Source organism: Halichoerus grypus, chromosome 3 (genome assembly GCF_964656455.1).
Source record: "Halichoerus grypus chromosome 3, mHalGry1.hap1.1, whole genome shotgun sequence".
In the NCBI taxonomy this organism is placed as follows: Eukaryota; Metazoa; Chordata; class Mammalia; order Carnivora; family Phocidae; genus Halichoerus; species Halichoerus grypus.
The window spans coordinates 66,686,635-66,706,913 of NC_135714.1; the positions used below are offsets into that span (position 1 = coordinate 66,686,635).

Below are 20,279 nucleotides of genomic sequence, written 5' to 3' on the forward strand. Positions count from 1 at the left end.
TTCAGTTAAGTTTGAGCAGCTTTTTGAAGGCAAGACAATCTCTGAATTTTAATCTATATTCTTTCCTATTCCCATTTATCATAAATGGCTGCAGTTTTGCTGATTCTGGGATTTGTTCCATATTAACTTTCATCAACCAACTTAGGAAAATAAAACTGAAATACACTGTACTTACCCTCCTCCAATTGGAGTTGCGCTAATGGGTTAAGATTTTAAGCATTTTAAAATACAGGGTGATCTGCAAATTATGTAGCCAGTCTAGAATAGCTTATGTAAATTTTGGCCTATCATACAGCTAGTCCTCAACAGTTATTGCCCTTTTAGACACTGGAACATTTTCCTAAATGAAAAAGGGATTCTGCTCTAAGGTGTCCTCTAGGATACAATGTAGGGGATGCCACACCAGGCCTCGCTGTGCTAAGCACAGATCCCCATTGGTCATGCTCCTCCACCATTTAACCTGGCCAACATCCTTCTAGAGCCCACGCCTGGGAAAAGGCATTTAGAAATCAACTTTTGTTATGAGAAATGGTATCTTTTCAAGAGGCATAACCCTTTTCTAAGCTCAATTTTTTCCATTTCTCATTTCTTTCATTATTGAAGACATCCCTCCATATGTTTAAACTCTGTATTTTTATTCTTATTACTGACTTAGATAAATTGTGTATTTTCCTATTTTTTTCCAAAGGAAAAAAACATATTTGTAACAAAAAAACAAAACAAAAACAAAAAACAAAAACCAACCCAGAAATCAACAGATTTAAAGTTTATCTATCCTGATACAATGTCAGAATTAGATAAAATAGAGAAGCCAATCATATTTCCCTTAAAGTAGGATACATTTCTATTCTCCCCTTCAACTCATTGCTGCTTTAATAGAGTAGAATTACGGCTGCTACTACTGTTGTAATCTAAACACTCACTCTCGATGATTCAGTACTTGCTGAATAAACAGTTCACTACATTTTCCTGTGCTTATTTATCCGGGCCTGGCACACGTAAGTGCTCTGTCAGCTGCATAATCACCACCATTACCACCATTATGCAATTTAGTGTTTACTGCCACCCACAATCCACATACACAAAGTTGCTGCCTCCCCCACACCCCACTATCCACAAGAGCCACTTAAATCAAGTGAAATATATTTTAGGTTAATACCGCTAATTTCTGAAGAGAAAGAAAACAACAAAGGAAGTGTAGGTAGCACTTGCTATGTAATTTTATAAACAGTGGCCAGAAAAAGCCTCTGAGAAGGTAACATTTAGGAAAAGACCTGCTGTGGAGGACTGACATAATTCAAGGACAGCATTCCAGGCAAGGGGAAGTACACATGCAAAGGCCCTGGGGCAGAAGTCCACCAGCCTGCTGAGCAGCAGTGAGGAAGCCAGTGGGGCTAGAGAGGGGTGTGGGAAAGTAGCTGCAGATGAAGCCACATCACGAAGGGCCTGGCAGGTTGACAGGACTTTTAGTCTGTACTGGGCAACCTGGGAGATCCTGGAGGGTTCTGAGTAGAGGAATGACAGAACCTCACACAGATTTTTAAGGAAATCACTCTGGCTGCTGTGTTGAGAACATTCTGAAGGGGGCAAGGGAAGAAACTGTTAGGACACTTGAACCAACATGCCATTATCCTATATATCACAATCTGAGAAGATAAAAAAAAGATATCAACAGAAATTAAAATAGTCCCTGGGACTCTGTTGATCGGTTTGCTTTCAGAGCAATTCAACTCAACCCACAACCTCTGGTCACCATGCCTGTACACAGAGACTGGAGGTGCGAAGTGAATGTCCAGGACTGGTAACAACAGAAGTACGTATGGATACAATAGATAAAAATTTTTATTTACTTATTTAAATTCTCCTAAGATACAAAAAACAGACTGGTTTCCGCAAGTACAGCTTTTGGTAGTGAGTAAAGGTGACAACAAAGAACAATAAACCCCAACTTTCTACAGCAGCTTTTATTTTTCCCTAAAAATAAAGTCCGTTTTCCTACCATCATTCATTTAGATGAGATACAAATCAGGTGTCTTTTAAAGTGCCCAAACTCATACTATTCTCATAACTGCAGATGGGCATCATCCTGAGCAGAAGACTCAAGGTCGCTCAAATCCTAAAGAGTTCCTGGTTTCTGAGACAAGGGAAGGATTTTGCTAGTAAATACTTGAACTAAATCCAGGCAGATATGGTCTATGTCTTCATCTTCTGGTTCTTAATTCATTAACATATTGCAAGACTGCTTCTTCAAATCTAATTATGTGGTAAAAAGACCTGAGAGTGTTTTGCCAAAGTTTGTTTTATTTATTTTTTGTTTTTAAGATTTTATTGCCAAAGTTTGTTTTAAAGATTCCTAGATCAACATCATTTGCTAATTTTCTATTCTACTACCTATACTTTTCTTTGCTTCATCTGTTTTCTTTTCCTTCCACAAATTCCCAAGGACAATCCCTAACAAAACTATTAGTCCTAGTGTTCGGTTGGAGGTAAATTTATCCCAACAATCCTCAGGTCTGTGGATGTCTAGAGTGTAGATCTGTAAGAGAAGATCATAATGTTGCATTAGAACTTAGTATAAACTAAAACTAATGATGTAATGTATGGGGATTAACATAACAATAAAAAAATTAAAAAAAAAAAAGAACTTAGTATAAACTTTTCGGCATCATAAATAAACACATCAGTACAGAGAAGACAACAGCACTTTGTTACAGGATTTTAAGAATGGGAAGCCCTTAATGTACCCCAAACTGTTTCCCAGGGAAGAAAAATCTACCATATCTCTCATTGGGTATCATCCAAGCCATGTCCTAAAGCCTTCCACTCGAGGGGTGCATGAATGCTCTGAGAGGCAACCCATGCTATTTTTCCTATTTAGAAAGCTCCAAACCAGTTATTATTGACTGTTCTAAAATCTGCCTCCTACAACTCCTACCCTCCAGTTCTAGCTTTATTCCTTGGAGGAGTGTTTCTCAACAGGGGGACAAGTCACCTTTGGGAAGAACAACTCCCTACCGTGCAGGGCTGTCTAGTGCGTTGAAAGATATTTACCATACCTGGCCCCACTCACTAAATGGCTACGGTGACCCCTCCCCAGTTTATTTATGATAACCAAATACACCCCCATGCATGTGTAATTCTTCCCATCCCCACACAGAGAAGGGGATCTGGCAACCTAGATCTACTGTTAGTGACCTAGAACAAACATATTCCTTTTTCTCCATAGTAGTCCTGCAAACGTATCAAGAAAGTCCCATGTCCCTGTCTTAGTCATTCCTAGGCTTATTAAGCATTAGCATCCCTCATTTTCCCAACTATTCTTTATTATATGGCCAGCGGACTTAAAATCATCATGATTTCTGGGGCGCCTGGGTGGCTCAGTCATTTAAGCCTCTGCCTTTGGCTCAGGTCATGATCCCAGGGTCCTGGGATCGAGCCCCACATCGGGCTCTCTGCTCCGCAGGAAGCCTGCTCCTCCCTCTCCCACTCCCCCTGCTTGTGTTCCCTCTCTCTCTGTCAAATAAATAAAAATAAAATCTTAAAAAAAAATCATGATTTCCTTTTTTTCCAAACCTTAGAAGGCTATTCCATCTTAAAATATTGTGACAAGCACTAGAGAGAAGACCACAAATGCCATTTAGAATTATAAGGTGGGCTCCAAATATTTCTTATGGTATTTATAATTTTCCTCGTAATTTCTGCCTTCCTCCACTAATATCCAAGTGCTTTATTAAATATGGATACACATCCATTATCCTGATCAGACAATCAATTGATGGTGACAACCCCCACAGAGCTGAGTTATGAGTAAGAGAGGATGCTACGAAATTCTGAGGAGGAAAATGGTGAAATCTAGAGAATCCTGGAGAATCACCAATTCCTGTCTTTTGGCTTTCCTCGTGAGGAAAACAATGAAGGTGATACGGCATGGGGTTTACCTTATGGACACTGGATTTTAGTTTCCTTCATACTGCTATGCAAGTCTTGCTTACACTGATAAGTAATCTGCAATAGTCTGTATACAACAGATCACCTACATACAGGCTAACATCTTTTTGGATCTGTTTGAAGAAAATAAAAGTAACGCTGATACAAAACTAGAGTCCATGTAGAAGCTAGCTATTTCATTAAGATTAGATTTAGTTCATTCAGTTTACAAAAGTCACTAATGTAGATTCACAATATAAGCTTGTGGGTGCTGGCTGGATATCTTGAAATGACAGTTTCCCTCTATCTAGGCAGAACTCTGACAAGTTAGCGCTTCTTGTCTTATCTGGCCTTGGTTGCTAATGCCAGGGGAACCCAAACTTATGAATGATTAGTTTGCTAACTACCATATCCATCACTGAAGCCCGCATAGTAAAAATATGGTTATGTTGATCAGTTTGCTTTCAGAGCAATTCAACTCAACCCACAACCTTCAGACACTGCTGAAATTTTCCAGACATGAATCAGAAGAAATTCCAGAAACATCAGAGGGAAAAAAAATAAATCTAGGTTTAGTTTTAGACTATTTCTCTAAAATAGTACAGCTAGCTTTTTTAGATGACATGTTGGGAGAGGGGAGGGGATGGTTCAAGGTAGAATAAGCCAAGTAGTTGTTTTAAGAAGTACCCTGCTTGGTAAACACAGAGGTTGTTTTGTGTAAATAATTTTTACAAATTTATACCAAGGAAAAAGGAGGGGAAAAAGAAAGAAAAAGGTCCAACCTGGTGTGCCAGATGGGCTCCTACAGCAGCCAGAGCAGTGTAGTAGGGGGCGGTCTGACCGCTGTTCACGCCCACCAGGCTCAGAGCCCCCAGCATCGCCACACCGAAGCCACTGAGCCACTGCTTGGTGTTGTCACGGAAACGCAGCGCCGTGGACTTAAGACCAATCAGAGCATCATCTCTTTTGTCCTAACACCAGAAAGCAGTAAGACACTGTCCGGTCTTTATTGACATGCTATAAAATTCACCATTTGGATTGTACAACCATCACCACTACGTAATCCCAGAAGAAAGTGTCTTTCAAAGGACGTAAGCTGTGGAAGCTGACAGTAACCCAGAGACATAGGCTGACTGGCAATGAATGCGCAGGACGAATCGAAGTTAAGTGTCACTGCTAAGATTATCTTCCAGCTCCATTTCCACATGTCGTTGTATTTCTTATAACCCTATTAATGACTCTTAACAACACACTGACTACATTTGAAGTAAAACTCAAGTCTAATTAGAGTTCTCAAATCTCAACAATTTCCCATACATTTTAGTTTCAATGTTGCTGAAATCACAGATGTAGAAAAATGCTCAACTGCCACCTAACCACATCCATTCACATTTCACTTCTAGCTCAATTTATTCCATGCCTCTCCCATCAAATCCTTTCTGTATAAAGCAGAGCTAGTTTTTGGTGGTACACTCATATCTAGCTGACTGATCTCCTCTAGCAATATAATTTCTAAGCATTTCCACATACTGTTGTAAATATGGTCATGTGTTATCAGAGGCTACATGCTGAACTCTGCACCTACCAGCAGGCAGATAGCTATCTGATAGGCTATCTTCTGGGCACCAAATCCAAATAATGAATGTGGGGTTAGTGTATGTTTTTCCTCTCATACTGTAAGCTCAGAGGGGAGTCTGCTTCTCTCCCTCTCCCTTTGCCCCCCCCCCACCCTGTACTCTTTCTCTCAAATAATCTTTAAAAGACAAAACAACAACATAACAAAAGTATTGATATGCCTGGCATATAAATACTGTTTAAGTGCTTGGAAGTAAGAATTGATCTCTTTAGTAAACATACATACACATGAAACAAAAACATTTTGTTGGTGCCAAGGAAGCGTGAATGATTTTCTTTTCAGAAAAAAATACTTTCCCTTTAATGTGGTTCATAAAGTTCTTAAATGGCAACAATAACTAAACCAAAGTTAAGAAAAGAAGATATTTTTTTTTTACCTGGTGGGCATAGATAGTATCATATATTAGAGTCCACATAATTCCAGAAAAATAAAGAGGCAGGCAAACAGATGGATCACAGGAGCCCTTGACAGCAGACCATCCAAGTAATGCTCCCCAATTAAAAGTCAGCCCTACAAATGGTAAGACAGAGAGGACAAGTCTAAATGCACTTTAGACTACCAAAAAGCGGAGGGGGCATCAGCACGTAATAAGTGCTTCTATGCATTAGGCCCTGTGCACTGTTTTCTACTATGTCTCTTCCTGAAATTCTCTCAGCTCTCCATGGTGATGACTAGCTACATTGCACAAAAAAGGAGATAGGCTCAGAGAGATGAATGGGAAATTAAAATAACACATGTAACAGAAAGAATCGTATCACCCTGATAAACAGGAGGTTTCGTGAGAACAACATTTACCCTACCTAGTATGGTGCCTGGCGCACTCACTGAGTAGTAGAAGCTGGGGTTTCAACTTAGACCTACCTGAGTCAAAACCCTGTGTTCTTTCCTTTATGACTTGACTTCCGCCATAAGCTACAGAAACAAGAGTATAGGCTGGTACACTTATTTATTCTGTAAGCCCATCTTCTCTGCAGACTATGAACAAACATCTACATGTGAACAGCTCCTAAATCTCCTTGTGCAACCAGATCACTTCCCTACACTTGAGACTAGACACTGGACTGTCTGCTGGACATCTCTACCTGTAAGTCCCCCAGGTACCTCATACTCAGTGGGTCCCACATGCCTCTTCTCAGAAACCCCTTTTCTTCTTTTATTCACTAAAAAAAAATAGCTCAACTAGAATAGTTCTAGGAATACTCTAGCTTGTTCTAGGAGTAGGTATTTTTGCAATAGATTCTGATTTCCCTACCTCTCTACCTTTGGCTCTCTCTGCCAAAAAATATTTATGGAATACCCATGATATACCAAGTGCTATGCTAGACACTGGGCCATCCACATGCAAAGAGAGCTTTATCTGTTAGGCATTTACAATTTACAACTGCTGGGACAGACGCAGCCCTCAGCATCTTCTCTTTTAGTTACTGCCGGTGAAATGAGTAAGCGCCACACCAGAGCACTGTGGGAGCCGGAGGCAAGACTGGCTCACTTTCTCCTCACAGAGATGGGCCATCTAAGCTTTCACATACTAACCCTGGTTCTGTTGCCTGACTGTGCTCTCTACCCCACTCCCACAAGTCCTCAGGGCATCCAGGTCGGTGACCTAAAGAGAAGGGCAGGGTCCAATCAGTTAATTTTTTCTTCACGACATACCTTGATTTTTAAAAGAGCATTTCAGAAAACAATAATGATGAGAATCTTAGTAAGTATGCAAAATTTCTTAGCCAATAAAAATGGCTAATTGCCCTCCCTTAAAATATGAAAATCTATTCTTGGTTTAGAAAATTTCATGACTGACCTGACATTTTCTCTCTGCCACATTATACACATACACACACACACACAAAAGTACAAGTCTGAGGGTACTGAAGGAAATACCTGTAGTTATTTCAAGCTCACCTAGGGCTAGTTGAGGCCAGTATGTAATTCTTTTCATTAGCGGGTAGGTGATGACAAGAAGCAGGGATGCTGCTCCCAGAGCTATACTGAAATCAAGAAAAGCCACTGAAGATTAGTATCACCATCGCTTAGAAATCACTGAAGACAACAATAGTAGTAATACTAACTGGAAAATGACTTATCTTCAGTTATCTTTTTTGTTATATAAAATTATTTTCCCAGACTTTAATTAGGGTAAAAGATGATTAGAAAATATTTTAAGTTTTACAAAACAACCAAACAAAACAATAATACATATACTGCTTTCGTGTATTAGGTGCTGTTCTGCTTTACATAGGTTAACTCATTATAACCTTCACCTCAAACCTAAGAGGTAGACAGTTTTATTCCACTTGCTTTTTGCAGATGGGAGGAAACTAAAGCACAGAGATTAAGTAATTTGTTGACTGTCATCCAGCCAGTCAGTAGCAGGGCCAGGATTCAAACCTAAGGCAGGACGGCTCGAGGGTCCAACTTAATACCCACCATATGCCACGCCTCTCTGTTTTTTCCAACACTAAGACAGCTAGTAAATGGAGATGTCCCAACAGGATTAGAGTCAGGATCCCCCTCCCGCCCCGATATGCACATGGGTGCTACTTCCCTAGGAGAGGATAAAGCATCTATAAAAGGATGACAGTGTAAGGTGTTCTTAGGTATCTCACAGCTCACCTAACACCGTCCTTCCAGGAAAAACCTTCTAAACGCATTTTCATGTGATGCTATCAGGGCAAAGTTTGTAATTAAGTCTAGTCTCTATAAAATGACACTTATTTTTTGTCTTTTTTTCCTCATTTATATATTTTATAAGTAGCCACCTGATGCACAGAAGTTTAACTTTGTCTCTATTAGAAATCTAGGAATGAATCCTTCCACTTTTGCCCTCTGTCATCGATTATGAGCGTGACTCTGGGGAAGACCTGGTTAATCTTTTTGCAAAATGAGTATAATCACTTCTATCTAATTTAGAGACACTGTCAGGATAAATAAAATTATACATAAATGTATACACACACATCCATGTATGCATCTGGAAAAGCTATCAAAGTGCCATGTGTTTCTTAGGAAACACGTAACGGAAGTATAACGGTGGTTCAGAATAAATTAAATGCTGATCTTCTCATTCCTTCGGCTGAAAGCATTCTTGATTTTACAACATGTGGTGATTTCTTTATACTAGCTAACTTACAGATGCTCCATAAGGAGCCAATAAACAATTTTGTGATAAATTATTTCAATTTTATCTATTCCTACTTTCTCCATTTCAAAAGAGATTTTATACATGATTCTGAAAAACACATTTACTATACCTGTAGTAATTCAGACACAGAAGAACACCCAGTGCCAAGGTCAGTTGTCCTCCGAGGAAAATAAAGGATCGAAAAATTGAAATGTCTCCAGCTGCTATTGGGCGATTCACTGTTCTTATAACCTTAATACATAAAAACACATACCTTAGCCTCATGTAATGGTTCAATCATGGATGTAAACATGTAATCAAGAGAATGGCCCAAGGCAGGCACTAAGGCAAAAATATGAATAAAAAGTAAAATCAACATTGGAAACACTGCCAAAAATCAAAACTTCATATTTAAAACAGAGCTTTGAAAGCACTAAAAATTCCCACCACTCATTCCCCTTTCTTTGCATCTCCCATCTCCATCTCCGAACACACAAAATGAAGCAACTTCCTTATCTGGCTAGTTAGCTACCCAGCTTATTAGCAAGTATATGTTTAATTTCTACAGAGAAAAGAGAGACAATAATAATGGTAATTCTCAGGAAAGAGGAAATTGCAGTGAATGTTTTGATTACAGGAAGCACTGTAATCAGCAATCAAATGTAAAGAAAGAAAGAAGACAGATTACCTGGGTTTGAAAACGGGAGTGCTTTTGCCAGGCTATTTAAGGATGGATCTATAATCTAATATTAATTGTACCCAAATATAAAGGGCAGACTCAATGTAAGAATATGAACAGACAGAGCTATTATGTGGACAAATAAGATAAATTAGTTGTTCTTTTTCTGTCTAAAGATCATGAAATGTGATTATTCTAAACTGAAGCATAAAAAAGCATAACCAAAATTTTCAACATTGTTAGAAGAACTCAGGATCTGGGATCCAAGAGCCCAGCACGTGAATCCAGTTCCATCACCTAGCAGCTGTGTGAATTTTGGCAAATTACTTAACCTCTCTTGGACTTATGTTACTTACCTGTTAAAAGAAAAACAGAAAGAGAGAGGGAGAAGGAGAGAAAGAGGCAACAAGAACACTACCTCATAGAGTAAATGCAGTGTATAAAGCATACAGGTATGCAATAAATGTGAAAACTATTAATATAACATATTTCCATTTTGATTTTGATTTATATCAAGGGTTAGCAAACTATGGCCTATGGGCCAAATCTAGCCTACTGCCTATTTTTATATGGCCTGTGAGCTAATAAGAATAGTTTTTACTTTTTTAGGCAATTGAAAATCAGTTTAAAAAAAGGGTATTGTATTATGACACATGAAAATAATACGAAATTCAAGTTTCAGTGTCCATAAATAAAATTCTATTGAAACAGAGATATATATACCCATTTGTTAACATATTGTATATGGCTGCTTTCATGCTCCAACAGAATCAAATAGTTGCAACAAAGATGGTATGGCCCACAAAGACTAAAATATTTACTATCTGTTCCTATTATAGAAAAAATTTGCTGACCCATTTTATAGCATGCTTCACTGTGCAATAAAACAGTTTGTCAAAAACTATAATGACTCACCTTGGTTAGAGTGCCAGGCTTGATCTTTTATTTTTGATTTGGTCCCTATAGTTTTAGTTGGAAATATATTTATGTCCTGTATTTGTTTTAGAACATTATGATTATTCCAGCTAGTACGCGAGTGCTTACAATGTGCTCCTATTCTAAGAGCTATGTGTGCATCACACCATTGAATCCTCATAACAACCCTGACTTTTAGCCACTCACAAATTCTTGCCATCTGTTTTAGCAGAGGCTTGGTAACTTTCCAAGGTCATGGACAGTGGGCAGCACAATGTATCTAGTCTCCCTGACCACACTACTAACCACAGATTACACCATCCCTTCAGTAGTGATAATTACCTGGCTAAATTCGAAAGCTGAAAATAAACAAGTACTCCATCAAAAGACTAAAAATGATATAATATGATGATCAAAACATATTCTATGTGGTTTTTAATGAAACCATTTGCTCATAGCTTATAAAACTAAATCACTGGGGCGCCTGGGTGGCTGTCAGTTAAGCATCTGACTCTGGCTCAGGTCATGATCTCAGGGTCCTGGGATGGAGCCCTGCATCAGGCTCCCTGCTCAGTGGGGAGTCTGCTTGTCCCTCTTCCCCTGCCCCTCCCCCGCTCGTTCTCTCACTCTCTCTCTCTCTCTCTGAAATGTTCTCTCTCTCTCTGAAATAAGTATTTTTTAAAAATAAAATAAAACTAAATCATTAATACCTGTATGTTGAGATTATTTCTATGTTTATGGACCTAATGCTTATCACATGGTTGGTAGATTATACACAACATCAACAGAACACACTTAACTCATATCCGAATAACAATTTACTTATCATTTAATATATTAGCAATTTACTTATTATCTAACATACTAAGCAAAACCCTGAGCCACAAACATATCCTTAGTGATATACAGTCTTTAAGAAACTGTGAGATACACATTACAACTTGGCCAAGCTTTTTAACTCATCCTTTAAAATACAAAAACCTGTTCTGTTTCTTTACACTAATAATGAACTATCTGAAAGAGAAATTAAGAAAACAATCTCGGGGCGCCTGGGTGGCTCAGTCGTTAAGCATCTGCCTTCGGCTCAGGTCATGATCCCAGGGTCCTGGGATTGAGCCCCGCATCGGGCTCCTTGCTCAGGTGAGAGCCTGCTTTTCCCTCTCCCACTCCCCCTGCTTGTGTTCCCTCTCCAGCTATCTCTCTCTGTGTGTCAAATAAAGAAAATCTTTAAAAAAAAAAAAAATCTCATTTACAACTGCAGTAAAGAATAAAATACCTAGAGACAAATTTAACCAAGGGGGTGAAAGACCTGTATATTGAAAACTACAAGACATTAATGAAAGAAATTAAAGACACAAATATATGGAAAGATATTTCATGCTCATGCATTGGAAGAATTCATATTGCTAAAATGTCCATACCTCTCAAAGCAATATATAGATTCAATGCAATCCCATCAAAATTCCAATGGCATTTTTCACAGAAATAGATGTCCCTAAAATTTGTATGGAACCACAGAAGACTGCAAGTAGTCAAAGCAATCTTGAGAAAGAACAAAGCTGGAGGCATCACACTTCCTGATTTCAAACTATACTACAAAGCTACAGTAATTAAAACAGTATGATTTTGGCATAAAAACAGACATATAGATTAATGAAACAGAACAGAGTGCCCAGAAATAAACCCACACATTTACGGTCGATTGATTTATGACAAAGGAGCCAAAACTATAGAACAGTCTCTTCAATAAATGGTGCTGGGAAAACTGGACAGCTATATGAAAAAAGAATAAATCTGGATTCCTATCTTACAGTATACACAAAATTAACTCAAAATGGTTTAAAGACTTGCACATAAGACCTAAAGCCATAAAACTCTTAGAAGAAAACATAGCAATAAGCCCCTTAACACAGGTCTTGGCAATGATTTTTTTGGATCTGACACCAAAAGTAAAAGCGACAAAAGCAAAAATAAAGTGGGACTGCATCAATCTAAAAAGCTTCTGCACAGCAATGGGAACCATCAACAAAATGAAGATCAACCTACTGAATGGGGGAAAATATTTGCAAATCATATATCTAATAAGGGGTTAATATCCAAATATATAAAGAACTCATATAACTAAAAAACAAACAGAAAACAAAACCCAAAAATCCGAATAAAAAATGGGCAGAAGACGTGAATAGATGTTTTTCCAAGAAGACATATAGATGGCCAACAGATGCAAGAAAAGATGCTCAACATCACTAATCATCAGAGAAATGCAAACAAAACCACAATGAGGTATCATCTCACACCTATTAGAATGGCTATTATCAAAAAGACAAGAAGTACGTTTTGGTGAGGATGTGGAGAAAAGGGAACTCCTGTGCATTATTAGTGGAACATAAATTGTTGCAACCACTGTGGAAAACAGTACAGTGGTTCCTCAAAAAATTAAAGATAGAACTACCGTATGATCCAGAATTCCACATCTGGGTATCTATCCAAGGAAAATGAATATATTAATTCGAAAAGATGTATGTGCCCCCATGTTCAGCATTATTTACAATAGCCAAGATATGGAAACAATCTAAGTGCCCATTGATGGATGAAAAAACAAAACAAAACAAAACAAAACTGTGGTACACACACACATATACACAAAATGGAATACTATTCAGCCATTAAAAAAATCTTCCCATTTTGCAATAACATGGATCAATCTCAAGGGCATTATGCTCAGTGAAATAAGTCAGATAGAAAGACAAATACTGTATGATCTCTCTTACATATGGAATCTAAGACAAACAAAACAAAACAAAAACTCAAGCTTATAAAAAAAAAGAGAACAGGCTGGTGGTTGCCAGAGGCAGGCGCTGGGGAGGAGCTGCGTGGGAGAAATGGGTGAACTGATTTTTTTTTTTTCTTCCATTTAAATAAATGGAACAAAAATTAAAAAGAAATTAGATTTTAAAAAGAGAGAGGCACAAAACATTTTAAGTCATGTTAGTAAAACCTCCTCAATAGCTATAAAACACTCATTTAAGAGCTTTGTTATATGTGTATATAGAATCTGGACTCTTCTAATCAGAGAAAAATGTCATAGGGGAGATAAAAGGTATCTAATCAATAACCTTTTACCTAAGGAGAAAAAGAATCACTTAAGGGAAAACTAAAATGGTCAGATTTTGTTAATTAAAAGTTGGTTGGTTTGAATATATTATTTTTTTAATTAACCTTTTTCTTTTGAGATAATTGTAGATTCACATGCAGTTTTTAAAAAACATCTTTGCATTTTAAAAAATATAAAGATCCCACGTACCCTTTATCCAGTTCCCCCCAAGAGTAACATCTGCAAAACTTTACAGTTCAATAAAATATTACAACCAGGATTTTGACATCAGCTGCTCTAAACATGTTCAAGAATTATTTTGAAGTGATATATACCAGAAGCCTCAATCATATGATTATGCAGAATTATGAACCCCAAATCAAGAAAGTATGCATCTCCTGGCATGAATCGACTTATCCCAACTGGGTCAGCGGGGTAGAGAGATGTGTTCAGCATCAGTTCCTGCCACCTGCCACAATCCTATCCTCCAGCGACACACAAACCACAGCCCTGCGGCCGTTAAGCTTTATACTTTATCTCCCAGCCACGCCTCGTTATGTGCTGTTCCCTCTGCCCAGAGCCACCTTCACTCTCCAGCCCACGCTTTTCTTGCCATCTTATTCTGACACAGTTCATAGGTCACCCCCCTGGAAAGTTCTCTCTGCTCCCTTCAGCTGAGATAGGGGATCTTGAGTAAGTTGCCCTGTGGACACCACTCTCATAACAGTACTGCTGGAGTGTAACTATAAAACTGTGACGTCAGGAATACTGTCTTTCATCCATGAAATCTTTGAAAGCCTATCACTATGTCTCACACACAGCAAGTATTCAATAAATATTTTTTTTTAATTAAAAAAGGCATTGTGATACTGTTCTTATAAACTAAAAATCATTACAGGTGTGTCTTGCTAAAGGAAAATTTAGATCAGTATGAAAGGCAAACAAGGATGATTATTATTCACTTTATATACATGTATATAAGATTATTTATTTTATATAATTCACCATGGGTTTCTTTTAAATTGAAAGTTTACTTGATTATTTACTCAAGCATTTAAGGAATGATCTCATACTTTTTTATGGGAGAGTCGCTAGGATAAAAGGCAAACAAGATGGATGCTTCCCTTGAGAAAATAACTGTCTGTTGAGGAAGAAGTAATTATACACATGCATTAGAATACGCATAGAAAAGGGGCGCCTGGGTGGCTCAGATGGTTAAGCATCTGCCTTCGGCTCAGGTCATGATCCCAGGGTCCTGGGATCAAGCCCCACGTCCGGCTCCTGGCTCAGCGGGGAGCCTGCTTCTTTCTCTGCCTCTCCCCCTGCTCGTGCTCTCTCTCTCTCTCTGTATCCCTGTGTCTTGAGTGAATAAATAAAATCTTTAAAAAAAAAAAAAAGAATACGCATAGAAAATAATCCAGAGAAACATAATGCATCAAACTGTTAAGTGAAGCTTCTCTGGGGGTTTGGAAGAGGAGATAAGAAAGACTTCCACTCTCTATACTTTCTATTTCTGTACTGTCTGAATTTTTCAGATTAAACAAGTACTATTTTTCTAAGGAGAAAAAAAAGAACAAAAATTACATTTTTTAAAGAAACAATTATAGCAAATGCTAATAGGGGCTTCCTTGGCTTATTTTAATTAAGATTTGATTTATAGAAGAATAGTTACAACTCCAGTATATATCTCAAAGGAAAGAGCGACCGTTCTTTTGGATGCGCAAAGGTTCAGGATGAACTTTTCACTTTGCTCCTAACATCCTTCCCTTGGCCTTCTAAGTTCTAATTCATTCTGTAAGAATGAAGTACACGCCCCACCTGCAGGGCCGCTCTCGTGCGGGGAAAGGAAAGGACGAGCGCTGCACAGTGCAATACCAGCTACTCAACTGAAAAACGGCACTTCTCATGCTGGATCTCAGTGAGTCCACTAAATGATCCTTTGCCACCTGTGGACTTCAAAAGTGATGCCACCATGTCACTCTGCTGAATTGAGAGGAGCCTCCCTATTCCTTTTCAGGAAGAAACTACCTTTTTATCATAGTCCCGGTCCCACATGTCATTAATAGTACAGCCTGCTCCGCGCATCAGAACAGCTCCAGTGCCAAAGAGGGATAACATGTACCAATCTGGAAAACAACCTGGTTCAGCTGCTAGCCCAATGCTCCAAGTACACGGCAGATACAGCAGCCAGGTGCCTAAGCAAAAATACAAAGACAAAAAAGGTACACATTCGAGTTAGTTAACTGTCTTCTTTTGTTCAAACACTACATCCCAAAGAAGTAAAGAACACAAAATCAAAAACACATGACAAAACTGGGAAAATAAATGAACAACTCATATCTTTGGCCCAATACGTAGGGTTCCTAGAAACTAAAAAGAGATCAATAGTCCAACGGAAAAACAGACCAAAAAGATTACAGAAGTTCACACAAAAAGAAATACAAATGACTCTTATTTATATGAAAGATCAACTTTCAGAATAACACATCAAAATTACATTGAGGTAACATTTTTCACATGTCAGACTGAGTCTGACAACACACCCTGGGGAGTCAGATACTCACACATTTCTCATGAGGTTACAAAGCAGTCCACCCCTATGGAGGGCAACCAAACTATTTTTACCGTGCATATGCACCCCCAAACACCAAATACATACACTTGAATGTCAGTATATTCATAGGCCATGTCAGGGAGGATACAGTAGAAACTGATACTTGCCTCTGGGGACGGGAACTGGGTGGCTGGGAGACAGGGGAGAAAGGCTTAGTTTTCACTCTACACCTTTGCACTTTCTGAATTTTGTATCATATGCATATATTACCTGCTAAAAAAAAAGTTAGCAAAACTTTCTTCTATTGTTAGTACAATAAAAGAAAAATGGTCTTGCAGGAAGGAGGTCATTAACCTACTGTTTTTTAAATATTTTGCAGCTCCATGCTCAGGTGGCATTAGTTCTTGGTCCTTAGCCCCTAAACTAGATGAAATTAAGCTAAAACCAAATAGATTGTACAGAAAAGAGATTTCACATGTAAACTTTGATATTCTACTTTCAAAAGAAAGTCTTTCAACAAGTGTTTGGATATGGTGCCTATTACGATAAATTCTGATCTTTACTTCCCAATTTAGATACATCAGAGAAAAAGGAGATGTGGCTAAATAAAGATGAGATCTTATACAAAAATGGCCAATTGACAAAGTGCCTATAATCATATTTAAACTTTGTAAGTTTAAGCTTTATTCATTTACAGGTATTTTTAAAGCACATACAGAAACTGAGAATACAACAGTGACTAAGGGAGAGAGGCTTATAAATAAAAAGGAAGAAACACGGTTAAACAATAATAAAATAGATCAATTCAAAAACAGGGCAAATACAGGGTCCTACAAAGGCATAAAACAGTGCCACCCAAGTCACTGGGGGAGGGACCACGGAGGACACAGCAAAAAAGACAAGGAGAGGCTGAAAACAAGAAAGGGCCAGTTCAGACTTGAGTTCAGATTCAGGTTGTCCTGAACAGACTCCTATTTGGTGTGTCCCATAGAAAACTAAAGCAACAACAGCTAACATTTACTGAAATGTTAGCTACTATTCTAAATGCTTTACACACACAGACTCATTTAATCCTCCACCACACCCTTACAGAGTGGGCACCAGTACTGTTCCTATTTTACAGATGAGGAAGCAAACGCCCAGAGAGGTTAAGTGTTTAACTACTTTCTTTTTCCTGGATCTACCAGTATAGCTCAGAGGGACAGAGTGACCCCGCCCTGACAGGAACAAAAGAACACCACTTCAAAGGCATGGTTTTCCTGGTGCAATTAGAACTGAAGGGTCTATTTAAAAAAAGAATTCTGGACAGAAAAGATGTGTAGTCACCTACAGCATTTTTGCGTTAGCAACAAAATTTCCTTCGCCATCAGTCTACATTACAGGTACTATACTCACTTACCTATAGGAATCTGTAGGGCACTCCTATAGATGAGGGGGGCTTCCTATAATGAAGGGGAAAGTCAGACATTCGGTTTGATATCTGCCACTAAGAAATGGAGTGATGCTAGACACTAAAGTATATTAAACTTTAAGGTTCAGTCTTCTTCACATATAAATGAGGGGAAAGACTATCTACCTCAGAACTGCTATTAGCAAAGGATACTGGTGATGATGCAAAAACAGTAAGAGCAAACATGTACCTGTTACTATGTCCCAGGTGCTGTCACTGAACACTTTTGATTCTCATTACAAATCTACAAGATAGGCAGTTTTTATTATACCCACTTAACAAATACAAAAACTGAAGCACAGAGGAAGTAATTTGCCCAAGATCACAAAGGCAAAAAGTGGCAGAGTTCAAATTTAAACTCACGTAGCCTGGCTCTCGTCTGTCTAAGGCCAATACTATCACTGAGTATACCTAAATCTCTACATACACTTAAGTTCTTATTGCTCCTTTGCGCTCCTGATTCTCAGCCACAGTTCTTGCCTCTCTTCCCTTTGGTACTTTCATTATTCTCTCTTCCGTGAAGAAGGATGCAGAGGTAACGAGGATGCAAACAGGTTTCAGAAAGAAATGTCTATTGTAGAGAAAGGAAAAATGCTCTGAGAGATGAAATAAATTGAACAAGTTCTGAGAGGAGGTGGTGGGCAGACCAAAAAACCTGTGAAAATGGAACCTAAGATGCTTTTAATTACATATTATCTTCAAGACAACATAATCACCCATAAATGCAGTAAAACAAAAATTACACCACCAATTTAGTGTAAAGAGTGCCACCTGCTGAAACTTTCTGAAATACCGTAGTTTGTGACACATTTGAAAGAAGTTGTAATCCATTCTGAAAAACAATGAATTCCACTTTGGCTTACAAAAACAAGATCCAACTTCAACAAAGTAAAACAATGAACGTAAAATTGCCCCATGAAAGAATAATTTAAATAAAGAAATATCAAACCTGCAATTCTACTGTCAATTTATTGTCCCTGGCATATAGTAGGGGCTCAAAAAATGTTTGTTGAATGAATTGTAACATAGTACTATTAATTAGTAAATTGTCTAAAAAACCCCGCAATCATCATCTTATTTAGAACTAAAGCACGCAGGCTGGTATCCTCTTAACATACGTTAAGTATTAACCCAGTCTTCTTCAATTCCCACTTCTCGAGTACTAATGCCTAACATTTCTTGAGCACTTATTATGGCAGGCACTGTTCTAAGGACTTCACACACATATGTATAAATGAATTCTCCTGACAACCTTATAAAGTCAGTACTATTAGTATCTTCATTGTATGGATGAGAAATGAAGAGGTCTGGTTCCAGAGCTTTATTCATAACCTCTTGGTAGCTAGCTTCTCATTATGTGGTGGGGTGGTTTAGCCACTAATGTAAAAGCCAGAGGTTTGTGGAAATGGGAATAATGGCAGCTGCTGATCTGTCCTGGATGTTTGTAGGCCTATGCTGTTGCCCTGTGACACAGACACCAAAACAGGATTATAGTTACGCTTCAGATGAGAACTGGGCTTGGAAATGTATGCCTATCAACTTTTATCTGGCCCCAAAATGCAAGGGGTCGTGAAGCCAGGACTGCGCTTTTAATTTGCTTTTATACTTCAATAGCTAATTGTTTTAACACTAGTGCTCTGATCCCAAATAAGTAGTGCATAAACCTAGAATACCATAAGCAAGACCTAATTTGGGGTCTTGGCTGGGCAGAGGTGGAGTGACTGTATCTAGGCATCCAAATGGATTTCCATGCATTGCCATGGCAAATGCCACCATCTAGGTTCCTGGAGTTCAGGCTCCGCCCCTCCCTTCCCACTGTCCATCCTTCTTCGGTCTTGTCCAGCCTTGCCTCTCAGTGTTTTCTACACCCACCGGCCATTCCAGATCAGCTCATATCCTTGGCGTTTCACCTCTCCACCCTTGAGTCTTTGCAAAAACATCTCTCCCACCCATCAAGATTTCTTCTCTCTTCTACAAAATCTACCTGTTCTTTGAGATCCAATTTGTTCTTGACACTTTCTAGCAATGGAGATCCATGGTAACTACTCTTTTAACTGTAGCACTTGCCATCTGTACCACTAACATTTGATCTACTTTCCTAGCTCACCCAATAATTTGTCTTTTTCAACTAGACTAGGAGTTCCTTGGAAGCAGGGAGTTTCCAGAGATCTTTCTGTCCCTGAGACTAGGCGATGTGGGAGGAATTCGTCTGATACTACTGCCAGGCTCTACAGTAGGCACTAGATAGAAATGTCCCATATATGGTTCACCCGGTCTGGCTCTGCTTTCCTCAACGTCATTACAGTTTTAGTTCTTTGCTTTGGGAGCCTTACAGAATTATGGGAAGGATCTAACAATGAATGTGGAAGTGCTTCAATACTGTAAATAAAGGGACACGAGAACGGAACTTCCGCTCGATGCACTGTTTAAACGAGGACTGTGGAATGAGCCAACTTTTTGCTCGCCGGGAGCACTCCGGATTCAGGGGGATGGGAAAGCCGGACGGCCACTCCGGAGTCCGGGTGTCCGGAGAGTACCGGGCGCCTTCGTTTCCATTACGCCCGCAGCCTCCCCGACCTGCGGCGCCGCGCGCTCCGGCCCGTCCGCCCGCACTCACCAATGGGCTTGTCCAACCGCATGAGGCGCAAGTAGGGCTGCAGAGGGCGCGGCGCCGAATTCACCACCGCCGCGGCCGACAGGCTGAGCCGACTCCTGCGCGGTCCCGGCCCCGCAGAGGGCTGCCAGTGCCCCGCGCGGGGCGCGCCACACGCACGCGCCAGGGCCAGGGCGCGGGAGTCCCGCCGCCATGAGTGCGTCAGGACCTGCAGGCCCCGCGCGACGGCCCCGCCGCGAGCGCCCAGCATGGCGCTTGGGAGGGCGTGGCCCCGCACCGGCCTGAGGTCATT

The 20,279-nt window shown here is 39.4% G+C and overlaps 1 protein-coding gene across 3 annotated transcripts; it reads right to left on the reverse strand.

The window, feature by feature from the left end:
* Positions 1-1,824: 1,824 nt before the first annotated feature.
* COQ2 (coenzyme Q2, polyprenyltransferase) lies at positions 1,825-20,279 on the reverse strand. 3 transcript variants are annotated; one of them, XM_078068866.1, is made up of 8 exons: positions 19,991-20,279; positions 15,398-15,564; positions 8,812-8,933; positions 7,463-7,548; positions 5,940-6,073; positions 4,710-4,898; positions 3,939-4,061; positions 2,398-2,536 (listed from the first exon to the last, which is right to left on the reverse strand). In XM_078068866.1, exons 1-7 carry the CDS (start codon positions 20,235-20,237, stop codon positions 3,966-3,968), a joined length of 1,041 nt encoding a protein of 346 aa, XP_077924992.1. In that variant the 5' UTR covers positions 20,238-20,279; the 3' UTR covers positions 2,398-2,536; positions 3,939-3,965. The 3 variants fall into 3 exon arrangements, with proteins under 3 accessions (XP_035977203.1, XP_077924993.1, XP_077924992.1); XM_036121310.2 differs by lacking the exon at positions 3,939-4,061 and having other exon boundaries at positions 1,825-2,536; positions 19,991-20,278; XM_078068867.1 differs by lacking the exons at positions 3,939-4,061; positions 4,710-4,898 and having other exon boundaries at positions 1,825-2,536.

What these genes read in the sequence shown, in the direction of transcription:
- COQ2 (XM_036121310.2), bottom strand. Translation starts at nt 20,237, where the DNA reads ATGCTGGGCGCTCGCGGCGGGGCCGTCGCGCGGGGCCTGCAGGTCCTG. An exon ending in CTGTGTCTGAATTACTACAG is followed by an intron (nt 7,549 to 8,811) that starts GTATAGTAAATG and finishes TCTTGATTTCAG; the next exon opens with TATAGCTCTGGGAGCAGCAT. An exon ending in CTGGCCTCAACTAGCCCTAG is followed by an intron (nt 6,074 to 7,462) that starts GTGAGCTTGAAA and finishes TACCATTTGTAG; the next exon opens with GGCTGACTTTTAATTGGGGA.